Below are 12672 nucleotides of genomic sequence, written 5' to 3'. Positions count from 1 at the left end.
ATCTGCTAGCCCTGTGGAACATAGAGTATGCAGAATGTGTACCACTTGCTGGAGTGTTCGCAAGTGACAGACAGAGAAACTTGCATGAGATTGTGGCTTTTCTTCCATTATTAAATGTTTTTGCTGAGCATATAAAGAAGCTGCGATCTTGCAGAAGTCCCATTCTCTAATGTCACACTGTTCATATAAGTGGACCATTTATTTAAACAGGTTTTTTGCAATAATTTATTTTTCATGTAACTATACAGGTACATTGGTGTGATAAGAATGTAACTTCCTTTTACAAACAAAAAAACCCCACTCATATATAGCAAAGGTCACTGCTAATTTGCCCCTCTAAGAAAACTGGAGTTTAAAAAGCTGAACCCAGGAGGCTTTGTATAGCAACTATCAGAAAAATAAATAGCAATACTAACTTGATCTGTATTTTCATGCTTGTTGTAGGGTAGCTTTTGGTGATGTCAGGGGGTGTGGCATATGCAAATCAGTTATGCTAATGAGCTCCTGCACCTCTTTTTCTACGAAATGACCCCTGGGGATGGCCATTAGTCAACTGCAACTTGATGGCACCTGCCACACATTATATTCCAGAGAAATTATCAGAAGCATGATGGAGTTTCTGACTCCCATTCTGAGACTAATGGATTCCCCATGACCACTTACATGCTTTTGGTTGTGGTAGCATAGGGAGCGGTTAAATTATCAGAAGCATGATGGAGTTTCTGACTCCCATTCTGAGACTAATGGATTCCCCATGACCACTTACATGCTTTTGGTTGTGGTAGCATAGGGAGAGATTTCATGTTTGGAGGCTGCTGGTTCCAGAAGCCTGTGGACATTGGATTTCCTGATGTCTATACTAAGGATGTTAATTATGCTGTTCAAACTACGTTTTCCAGTACCTTCAATGCCATTGGACATTGACTAGCAGGATTTAAGATACCTGCTTCCTGTTAGCAAAACAAGGGGTAAATGGCAGGGAATGAAGGAGATCTTTTCCAGCTCAGATTACACTTCAAGCCAGAGAAGAGCTCTCATGATCCCTGTGGGTTGAGGCTAAGTATCATGAGCTACTGTGGTTCATATTTTGAATACGTAAATTAAGAACTATGGTGTCATCACAGGCCTGATGCTGAAAAAGGGAAAAGCATTATCATTTAGAGCTGCTCCCATACTTTCACATTCAAACTGTTTTCCAATTCTTATTTTATTCAGTGGTCTCACTATTAGTTCTTTAAAAGAGATGTGTAGATCACTCATTAAAATGTCAACAGACTATTCTCAGCAAGATCTAATGAAAAATGCAGCAAAGGATGACTTTTCTTATAACCCCTTATCTTGCACAGATAGTTCCAGCATAATTAAGAGAGAAGAAATGCGGAATTTATACTATATATGGTGAAAATCACAGGGGGAGGGAGGAACCTAAACCATTTTAGGAGGGGAAAGTAAAATGGCTGTATAAAATACAGCCCTTCTTCAGAGATAGAGAAATAACAATAATTGGTTAAAAATAATATTTGCTAAGTCTGGAAAATAAGTTATATGAAAATGCATAAAAGAGTAATATGTATTAACAGTGCTATCCAAGATTATATACTGTAAGCTGCATAAACAGAAAATGTAAAAATGCATTAGTTATTAAGAGTTTGTGTGCTTTTACAACCCACAGGAAACTAGTCTGAAATTTTGCAGCAATAAATGCAGTATTCTGTTTTAGGATCTAATCAAATAGCATTTTAATCCAGCAACCCTGTTTATCTGACACTTAAAAAAATTATATCCATTTACTACACACACACACATTATAATATATTGATTGAAAAGGGGGAATAGCTATTTAGTTAGCTTGGTTTCTACTCTAAAACCTCCTCAAATGCTTAAACATATACAGACTGAGTATTTCTTTTTTCAATTGCATTTTCTGTGTGTATATGCATGTGTGTGTGTGTTTGTGTGTGTGTGTGTGTGTGTGTGTGTGTATTTAAGTAGCAAGGTAATAATATATACGGGGTACAAAATGAAAGAAGGGTTATATAATATCATCTAAAGAATACAAAAAGATACAATTGAATTTTTGATAACATAGAACCAGTTCAGTATGAAATATGTATCTAACTAGAGGAAGAACTCATTTCCTGATGCTGTTGAAATCTGAATAGCAATGGAAAATCACATGTAAGTACACTATAAGATATACACATTTTTAAAATATAATTTGCAGCACTCCATCTTCCATAACCTACCTTTTATCCCTCTGAATGCTATTGATTCTTCAATGGAAAGCTGCATGAGTTGCCAACAGGTCTGGTGAAAAAATGTCCCATCTCTTTAATAGAGGTTCCATATATGGAAATGAGCAGCTGAAACGTTTCATATGATGGAGGTAAATAATGTCACCTGGTAAATAACACCCTATTAAGCTTCTGTTAAAGGAATAGGACATTTTTCTTCAGGCATTTGGCAACCCTATGCAAATACTGAAGCTTTCTTTTACATACATCCTAGTAAATTCAAGCAGACATACAAGTAAACACATTCTGAAAAGAGTACGCCCAAGCAGTAAATGGCAAACGGTCTTTTAGATTCTTGGCTCAGGCCTTCCTGCATTACTGTTTCAGTTCTCATCAGCACTGCTTTCAGTCAGCCCATGACTACAGCCTAGCAGTCGCTGAATGGACTGATCGATCCAGGTGGGCAGCCGTTTTGGTCGAAGTGGTAGAACAAAGTTTGAGTCCAATGGCACTTTTAAGAACAACAAAGTTTTATTCAAGGTATGAGCTTTCGTGTGCAAGCACACTTCTCAAGATACATTAAAGTTACCAGTCCATACATACAGGTAGAGGTTGAACAGCAAATTAACATACAACATAATGAAGATGTTTTAACAGTTGCAAACAGGAATAGCAAGCTAAGTTTATATGGTCACCATTTGTTTGGATTTAATTCCAGGGGGAAAACAGTGAAGCAAATAAATATGTCAACATTGGAGACAGATGTGTAAATGCATCTCATAATTGTGGAGCACTAAGAGTAATTAACTGAGGCCCTCTCTATCTATCTCCTCTCAAGCATGGAGGTAACTAACAGCATCCTTTTCTTTGAGGTGAGGTGATAGGTTGTGCAGTGTTATGTCTCCTCCATTACCAGACCAGAGAAATGCATTCCAACATATACCATTCTAAATGACATTATATTCTAATATTAATTGCATTACATTACAATCACTATTCTAATCTGCTATTCCAAATAAGAAATACACTAAAAATATCAAGGATGTATAGCTGTTCTTGGTGAGAATACAGATATAAGGACTGAATGAGTTTAGCTTATGTAGTGAGATAAGAAACCAATATCCCTGTTAAGTATGGGGAGGGGGGGTGTTTCAAATGTTGCAATTCAGCCATTTCCCTTTCCAGTCTGTTCCTGAAGTTCCTTTGCAATAAAACAGCTACTCTGAGGCCACTGAATGTTCTGTAAGATTGACATGTTCTCCTATAGGTTTCTCAGTCTTGTGATTCTTGATGTCAGGTTTGTGTTCACTTATCCTTTGGTGTAGGGTATTACCTGTTTGCCCTATATAGAGAACCAAAGGGCATGTTGGCATTTAATGGTGCAAGAAATTAGGTGCAAGAAGAGGTTTGCCATGGGCATTTGCATGGCCCAGAGTATGCTAATGTCTTTATGGCTGACTTGGAGCAACACTTCCTAAACTTCCACCCACTCATACTTCTCTTATACCTGTGTTACACTGATGACATTTTTATTGTCTGGACACATGGTAATGAAGCCCTGGACATTTCGACCAGGCATTCAATGACTTTCACCCCATCATCAAGTAAAAAATGAACAAATCAGTGCAAGAAATACACTTTCTGGACACTACTGTAAAAATATACACCTTTTACCAGATACCTACTGACCGACACACATACCTACTAGCTCCAGCTTCCATCCTAAACATACCAAATGATCCACTGTATAAAGCCAGTCTCTATGCTACATTCACATCTTCTCCAATCCTACAGACAGAGATTCTCACCTGAGGATCTACAACAAACCTTTTTGGAACTAAAGTATCAACCTGATGAAGTCAGAAAACAGATTAACAAAGCCAGAATGGTACCCAGAGAAAACCTGTTGCAAGTCAGCTCGAAAAGAGATGATAACAAAACACCACTAGTGGTCACTAGGGATGTGAAATCGGTTCATCCGAACCGAAGGCAACCCCGAAAATGGCCCATTCGGACCCCTTTCGGGCTGCTGCAGGCTGATTCAGATTCTCTGATCTAAATCGGCTTGCCGCTGAATTGCCGCCGAATTTCGGTGGCAATTCGGCCCCATTATATCCTATGGGCCATTGAAGTCAATGGCGAAAACATAGGGTATATTCTGGTGGCTGGAGGGGAGGGGGTTTGAGGGACAGGCTCCAAACTCACAGGGTAGCTGCTGGAGCCTCTTCCCAAGATAAAAACCAAGTTTGAAGAACATTGGACAAGGGGGTCCAATTCTACGGGCCCCCAAACAAGTTGCCCCATCCCCTCCATTGTTCTCTATAGTGGGGAAAAAGTAACTTTTTTCCCACCATAGAGAACAATGGAGGGGATAGGGGCAACCTGTTTGAGGGCCCTTAGAATTTCACCCCCTGGTCCAATGCTCTTGAAACGTGGTTGGTATCTTGGGGAGAGGCTCCAGCAGCTACCCTGTGAATTTGGAGTCTCTCCCTCAAGCCCCCACCCCTCCAGCCCCCAGAATATACTCCATGTTTTCACCATTGACTTCAATGGCCCATAGGATATAATGGGGCTGAAATTGACATTCGGCTGTCCGAAAGATTCCCTAATTAGCTCGTACTGATGAAACTGACATGCGGGAGTCTTACTGCCAGCTCAAATTGATTCTACTCGATTCGGCCGAATCCGAATGGGCCGAATTTTGGGGGTTTTTTTGCACACCCCTAGTGGTTACATACAGCTCTCAACTCAAAACAGTTTAACACATCATCAGCAACTTACAGCCTCTACTGGATAATGACAGTTCTCTTTCACAAGTACTGGGGGGCAAACCTTTTCCTGCACATAGACAGCCACCCAATCTCAAACAACTCTTCATCCACAATAATGCAACATCTAATTTAAACATGAATACTGGTACCAGAGCTTGCAATAAACCCATATGCCAACTTTGCTGCCACATAGACCCAGATAACACAGTCATTGGACCTAACAACATTAGCTACACCATCTCTGGTTTATTCACATGCTCATCTTCTAACATTGTATATGCCATTAAATGCCAACAATGCCCTTTGAATCTCTACACAGGGCAAAAAGGTCATCCCCGTAAAGTGCTCTGGTGATAAATTTACAATTCTCACAAAGTTCTATGATGGCTTTGCTTCAGGAGTTTTGATACTCTTCTGCTGCCCCCCCCCCGTACATGTTTTGGTACCTAGGAAAATCTAACATTTTTCTGCCAACAGGCTCGTTTTAAAATCAATTAGCAATCCATTTCCTGTCATCTCTCTTGTCAAATATGAGGCCAGTTTTATTGATTGTTCACAACCTGCTGCTTCAAGAAATGGAAGAGTGACTAACAGTTACATCTTAAATGGCAACATATTATTAGATCTTTTACAGTGGTGGTGGCCCAGGGCCTAGAGATAGTTCCATAGGAAAATATTTTTTGTAGTTCTTTCCTTATGCTATTATTCTAAAATGCCCACAACCTGTTCTATAACAGTAAATAATAGCATACTGTTGCAGTCTTATGTATACTTACTTATTTTTTACTAGGAATAAGGCCCGTTGTGGAAATAAATACAACAAGCTCTAGAAAGAGGCTCTGGGAGACTGCCCCGGCCTTGGGCACTCAGCATCAATTTGGAATGGCGACCTCAGTAGGGTATAATGAGAGTCCACCATTTTCTCCAGGGGAACTGATCTCTGCCATCTGCAGAGCAGTTGTAATTCTGAGTGATCTCCAGCCCCCACCTGAAGATTGGCAACAATGGTTCCACAGGAGGGAATGGATGGTTTGGAGGGTGGAGCTTATGGCATTGTACCTGTCTGAGGTCCCAACCCTCCCCCAACCCCACCATTTCCAGGCTCCACCCCTCAAATCTCCAGGAATGTCCCATCCAGGAGTTGTCAAACCTGTTTCCCTCCCAGCCAACCATCAACCTACCTTTATCTGCCCCTCTGACTTCAATTTTCCATCTCCTCCCCCCTCCCTCCTAGAAAGCAGTTGAAATTCTGAGTGATCTCCAGCCCCCATCTGGAGATTGGCAACAATGGTTCCCCAGGAGGGAATGGCTGGTTTGGAGGGTGAAGTCTATGGCACTGTACCTGTCTGAGGTCCCACCCCTCCTCAAACCTCACCCTCTCCAGGCTCCACTCCTCAATTCACCTGGAATTTCCCAACCTGGAGTTGGCAACTCTATTTCCTTCCCAGCCAAGCATCAACCTGCCATTATCTGTCCCTCACTCTTCAGTTTTCTGTCTCCCCCCACCCACACACACACCTGCAGACTCTACCATGCTCTGAAGCCCTGACTGCTACGTCACATTGGCTGTCATGGGGGGCATCTCAGCAGGGTATAAGGACAAAGAGTCCACCATGTTCTCCAAGGGAACTAATTGCTGCCATCTGGAGAGCAGTTGTAATTCTGAGTGATCTCCAGCCCTCACCCAACAATGGTTCCCCAGGAGGAAATGGCTAGTTTGGAGGGTGGAGTCTATGGCATTGTACCTGTCTGAGGGCTCACCCCTCCTCAAACCCCACCCTTTCCAGGCTCCACCCCTCAAATCTCCAGGAATTTACCAACCTGGAGGTGGCAACTCTATCTCCTTCCCAGCCACCCATCAACATACCATTATCTGCCCTTCTGACTTCAAGTTTCCATTTCCTCCCCCCTCCCTGCAGCCTCTACCTAGGAAAAGTACAGTCTTTTTTCCACAGTGGTGACCAAAGCAGCTCACAGCATTCTCCTCTCTCCCTTTTGATCTGCATAACAACCCTGTGAGGTAGGTTAGGCTGAAAGTCTATGAGTGGTCTGAAATCACCCAATCAGCTTTTACAGGAAGAACCTGAGTCTGGCAGACCCTGCTCTGAAGCACTGACTGCTCCGCCTAGGGTAGCCAACCTCCAGGTGGAGCCTGAAGATCGCCAGGTATCACAACTGAACTCCAGACAACAGATCTCTCTCTCCCCCTGGAGAAAACTGCTTGGACAGTGGCTTCTGTAGCATTCTGTTTGGCTGAGGCCTCTCCCCTCCCCAGACTCTGGCATCCATAGACTGACTTCCCTAGACACAGAATCTCCCTACCTGGAGCTGGCAACCCTAGTCAGGACTGGCACCAATGAGTTTACTCCCAAATACCAAAATAGCTGTGCAAAGGGCCTTTTACTGACAGAACCAAGCTTGGTTGCCTAGCAACAGGCACTGAAGGGAAAGTAGGGTTCCCAGCTCTGAGTAGAAAAATACCTGGAGATTGGGGGGGTGGATCCTGTGAAGGGCAGCGTTGGGGGGGCAGTAGGACTCAGCAGGAGCAGGAATTTCCCAACCTGAAGCTGGCAACCCTAGTCAGGACTGGCCCCAATGTTTTCCTCACAAAGGCATGGAAAGGGTTTCGTTGCTTTGTCTTTTTACTGACAGAACTAAGCTTGGTTGCCTACCAACAGCCACTGAGGGAAAAGTTAGTCCCACAGAGGAGCCAAGCAGGTGAAGTGTCTTCCTCAGGAGAGAGAGCGTATTCTGACAGGGAACAGTGGTTGGAGTGGGTGGGGAAGAGGAGCAGACTCAGCACCCGACCAATGGCACACAAGTACTCTTGCGTGGTGGCTGACGGGCCAATGGCTGATGGAGCACACTGTGGGCAGGACTCAGGCAATGCAGCCAGTGGATAGGGACAGCTTCTGAGTGACACATCATGGAGCGTGTAGAATGTTCAGAAAGTGCCACCCCACTACTCAATTATATATGAGGAAAGATAGTCTTCCTTTCTCCCCAATAGGGACCCAAGGCAGCTGACATCACTCTCCCCTCCTCCATTTTATTCTCACAACAACTTCGGTGTGAAGCTGGTTAGGTTGAGTGGGAGTGACTGGCCTAAGGTCATGTGGTAACCTCCCAGAGCAGACAGGTGGGAGTTGGACCTGGGTCTCCCAGATCCTTCCTATACCTTAACCACTATACAATGCTGGGAGTAAGCCACACTGAACACAGTGGGATTTATTTTCAAATAAACAGACATGCATAGAATCTTCAAAACAATTAATGATCCTTGAAAAGCACAATTCAGAATTCTGCACATGATGTTTCCAGGCAGGAAATAGCTACTCCACCCTGCTCAATTATGTTAACATCCAAAATAACTGCCTGTGTGTAAGTCTTAAAACAGCTGTTGGCTATGGCAGGAGCTATAAATATAAATTGTAAGTGGTGGTGACCTAATAAGAGGTATCCATTATATTATATGGAACAGAGATGTATGGAAATAGAGGAAATCTATTATGCCTTACAGGAATGTGATGCTCTGGAACAAGGGATGTGGCAACTGTTGTGTTTATCCCTGTTTCAAGCATGGTACAATTTCAGTATAAAGGCAATTGACCGTGCCATTCTAAGCAGAGTTACACAATTCTGAGCCATTCCCTTAGAAGGATGTAATTTTACTTTGGATAGCTAGATTCGAGTCTATCTAGCCTCAAGTGGTTAAGACGCTGAACTGCAGGCTGTGGAAGGTTGGTAGTTCAGCAGTTCGAGACCCGAGTGTGCTGCATGACAGAGTGAGCTCCCGTCTCTAGTTCCAGCTCCTGCCAACCCAGCAGTTCGAAAGCAAGAAATTGCAAGTAGATAAATAGGTACCACTTTAGTGGGAAGGTAACAGCGTTCCGTGCACCTTGGGGTTTAGTCATGCCGGCCACATGACCACGGAAATGTCTCCGGACAGCGCTGGCTCTTCGGCTTTGAAATGGAGATGAGCACCACAACCCTAGAGTCGGATTCGACTGGCTTTCGAGCAAGGGGAACCTTTACCTTTAGCCCTTCTATTGCAGGCCAACATGGCTATCTTCCTGAACCTTTGCTTGGGATGGCACTGTAATCGATGGAACCTCTCTCGAACATGTTTCAGTGTTACACATTTTTTGGCGGGGGTGTCAAATATGTAACAGTTCAGATGCATTAATGTGTGCATGGATTAGACTAAACACAATGGTCAATCCAATCTAGCACATCTCTTCCTGTACAAACAAACCACTACTTACATTAGTACAAGAAATAATATTTTCAAAGTAAAAGCAACACACATAATTAGAGCGACTTTATTTTGAAGGCTTAAGAAGGAAGCAACATAGTTCACTCTTCCGTTGAGTAAATTTGAGCTTTATTAAAATACAAGTATTTCAGCATTGCATAAACATTTGTACCCCTTATGATATGTAAAAGAGATACTTCAGTGCTAACAAGACCAAAGCAACATTCATTTTGAAAGTGTCTTTGTCTTAATGTGCTGTTTGTAATAATCATATATAATCGGTGATGTATGAATATATCAGCAAAAGTAGATCATAGAATAGGGAAAGTGAATTCATTCAAAATCTTCTATGTTTGAGATACAGTTCAAGGCCCTTTCTCTGTAATCTTCAGAGTTACTAGACGGTTTCAAGAAGACTGCTACTGCTCTCTACAGTTTAAATGCATCCACTTCTTAATTACAGTAAGTAATTGACTTTGTTCTGCTCCGTCCCAGACATTCAGAGGGAAGCCGTTCCAAAGGCTTTGGCTTGGTGAATTAGATTAAATTGTAGGTTTTCTGGCCCATTTTTAAATATTTCCTACTTAGAATTCCTGATTAAGAGTTCTTGGAAAGGATTCTTAAAACCATATTTGCACTTTGAACAATAAAAATTTTAATACCATTCGGAAAAGACTACAGGGAAACAAATGCCAGATTTGGCTCAAAGTTTTGAACAATCTACAGTTGCAGGCCTAAATAGTGTATAACCAAAACCAAGCATCAATGGCACCATATTAAGTAATTTTGCACTTATCAAGCTAGGCCGGAATAAGCAAAAGGACTACAGAAATATCGAAGGGAACATGAAAAACTCTCTTTGAAAAAGAAGCTGCCCTCCATGTTGCTTTTCATTGTATTCTTATTTAATATTCACAAAACTACCCTGCCTTTAAGAAGCACATCATTTTTCAAGGCACCCGCTCTCAGAGATACAGCCCATTTTAGAATGACAGTAGTTTCAGTAGTACAACAGCTAAAACTAATGAACGACTTGCACAGTTCTCTAACTTTCATTTAGGCAGGTGGTTATGACTGAATTTTCCTATATCTTACTTCTACCTCTGTCAGTGACCCAAAACATCTGGGGGGGGGGAGCTTATATCAGTGGGCTGGATCCTGAATTCTAACATCTGAAAGGGTCCAGAAATGTTGGTAACAGGGTACTGATATCTATCTTATGCAAGCTAGTCATCATGTTAAGTCATTCACAAGCTGACACATATCACTAAAATGGATTCAAGCATTTAACAATGCCCAAATCTGGATTTGTGATCCTTGGCAATTTCACCAGTTTTATTAACTTTGCTTTTGGCCCTGGATCCCTTAACCCCCCCCCCCCAAACACACACACATACATATACACACCAAGACGACACACAGGGCGGGAAGGAGAAAGTACAGTGTATGGGGTTACACACAATGAAACACAATGCAGAAACTGAGCAATGATGTGACTATACACAGGAGGGCTTCACCTGCTCTCGTTTACTCCACCCTCTCCCTTTTTTCCAAAGGAGGGGGAGAAAAGTAAAGCAGGCTGGGAGAAAGGTAGTTAAACCAGACAAATCACCTAATGCTGCTTCCCTCACTGAGTTTCACTGAAGCACTTCATAGCTGCGGTTCACACACTAAATAATCCACTTTCAATCCACTTTCACTGCACTCTCCAACAGGATTTTGCCAGTCCACACAGTAAGGGTGCGGTCACAGGTTTCGCCGTTGTTCCCTCCCGCGTTTAAATTTGCTGACTAGAAAGACCGATCCGCCTCCCATGGTGAAGCCGGCTCACTCGCGCAATGTTCGCGTTTTTTACTGCCCCTTTGGAAAATCAAGTGTTTTCCTTGTACTCGTGCTTTGAACGCTCGATTTCGCCTATCTGGACAGCCATCTATCGCAATGGTTGCAATTAGGGCCATCTGACCATTTTCCCCCACTATTTGATTTTTTCCCCCAGGCTTCTGCCTTTGAGCGCATGGGCAATTCACCATTTAAACATTCAGGCGCATGGGCCAGGCGGAGGAGCAAAGTCCTCTGCAAGGCGCTCCCGGTGACAATGGCTGCTGCTGCTGCAGGCTTCAGAAGGGAGGGAAGGTGGAAGAGGAGGTGGTGGCAGTGCAGGGAACACGAGGCAGCGGTTTTGTGCGCCCTTGGGTTTGGCAGTAGCTGCGGTGGGCTTCTGTAGAGTGGACCCTGCTGGGATCTCGGGGCCATTGGTCTTCACCAGGCTTTTCCCCTGCTGGGAGAGATTCAGGAAGTGCCGCTGAGTCCTCAAGCTGTCTCCTGGGCCACTCGGGTGGGCTGGCAGGCGAGTGGGCAGGCGGCGGAGAGAGGGGAAGGATTTTCAGGTGAGCGGGTGGTAGAAGAGAGGGGCCGGCTGCATCTAAACAGCCCAACCGAAGAAAAATATTCCCGATTAAATTAAAGCGGGAACAAAGCGGGATTACCTTGCCCGTGTGACCACAGCCTAAAATCCAGTTGGAAAGTGCAGTGAAAGTGAATTGAAAGTGGATTATTTAGTGTGTGTGACCACAGCCCTTGTCTGCATTCTCTCTCTACTTTCTCCCTTACTCTTTCCTATTTGAAACAGGAGGAAAAGAACAAGGACCACAATCACAGAAAGCAGTAAACTCCAATCACCTCTGACACCTGAAATTCTGAGAATGATAGGGTTCTTCTTCTTCTTCTTCCTCTTCTTCTTCCTCTTCTTCCTCTTCTTCTTCCTCTTCTTCCTCTTCCTCCTCTTCTTCCTCTTCCTCTTCCTCTTCTTCTTCCTCTTCCCCTTCTTCTTCTTCCTCTTCTTCCTCTGCCTCTTCTTCCTCTTCTTCTTCCTCCTCTTCTTCCTCCTCTTCCTCTTCTTCTTCTTCTTCAGTGATTCATTTAAAAAAAAACACCTGTTATTTCCCATAATCATCAAATCAAGCTCCCAACATGCTCAGATGTCCTCATGGCAGAGTAAACAAACCACCACTGGCTTAACTCTGAAAATATGGTGGCTTTAAAAAAATCCCTTTGGTCAGGGAATGGGGAAGAACAAAAAGCTACATTGCCATAGTCCATGCGAACAGAAACAGCTTAGAAAACATGAACAGTCTAGAAGCAGCTTTGATGTCAGCTGCTGTTTTCCCTCCTCCCTCTCCCTTATAATTTGGTAAATTTGTGGAAGTGTGGGAAATGGGGAGTGGAGGGAAACTGGCAGCTGAGACAACTGGCACGGAGCCATTTTGAACTGAGGTGAAATTCAGTAAGGGCTTGAATTGGAATGATTCAGAGATTTCCAAAATGGGAAAGTAACATGGCAATCCCATGCAGGGTTGCTCCAGTCTAAGCCCTTTATTTCTAAAGTAATTCGGCATTGGATTACACTGCTAGC

The 12672-nt window shown here is 43.2% G+C and overlaps 1 protein-coding gene across 1 annotated transcript in view; it reads right to left on the bottom strand.

Moving 5' to 3' along the window:
* Positions 1 to 12672, bottom strand: part of ARHGAP15 (Rho GTPase activating protein 15) — a 393578-nt gene that overhangs the window by 379523 nt on the left and 1383 nt on the right. The window contains 1 exon segment of the mRNA XM_015424487.1: positions 2060 to 2154. Coding sequence (XP_015279973.1) covers positions 2060 to 2154 — 95 coding nt within the window.

The sequence above is a fragment of the Gekko japonicus genome, unplaced genomic scaffold, assembly GCF_001447785.1.
Source record: "Gekko japonicus isolate JY-2015 unplaced genomic scaffold, Gekko_japonicus_V1.1 scaffold124, whole genome shotgun sequence".
Classification (NCBI taxonomy): Eukaryota; Metazoa; Chordata; class Lepidosauria; order Squamata; family Gekkonidae; genus Gekko; species Gekko japonicus.
Note: the sequence above shows the minus strand (reverse complement) of the source record. Positions and strands in the feature narration are given on the sequence as shown.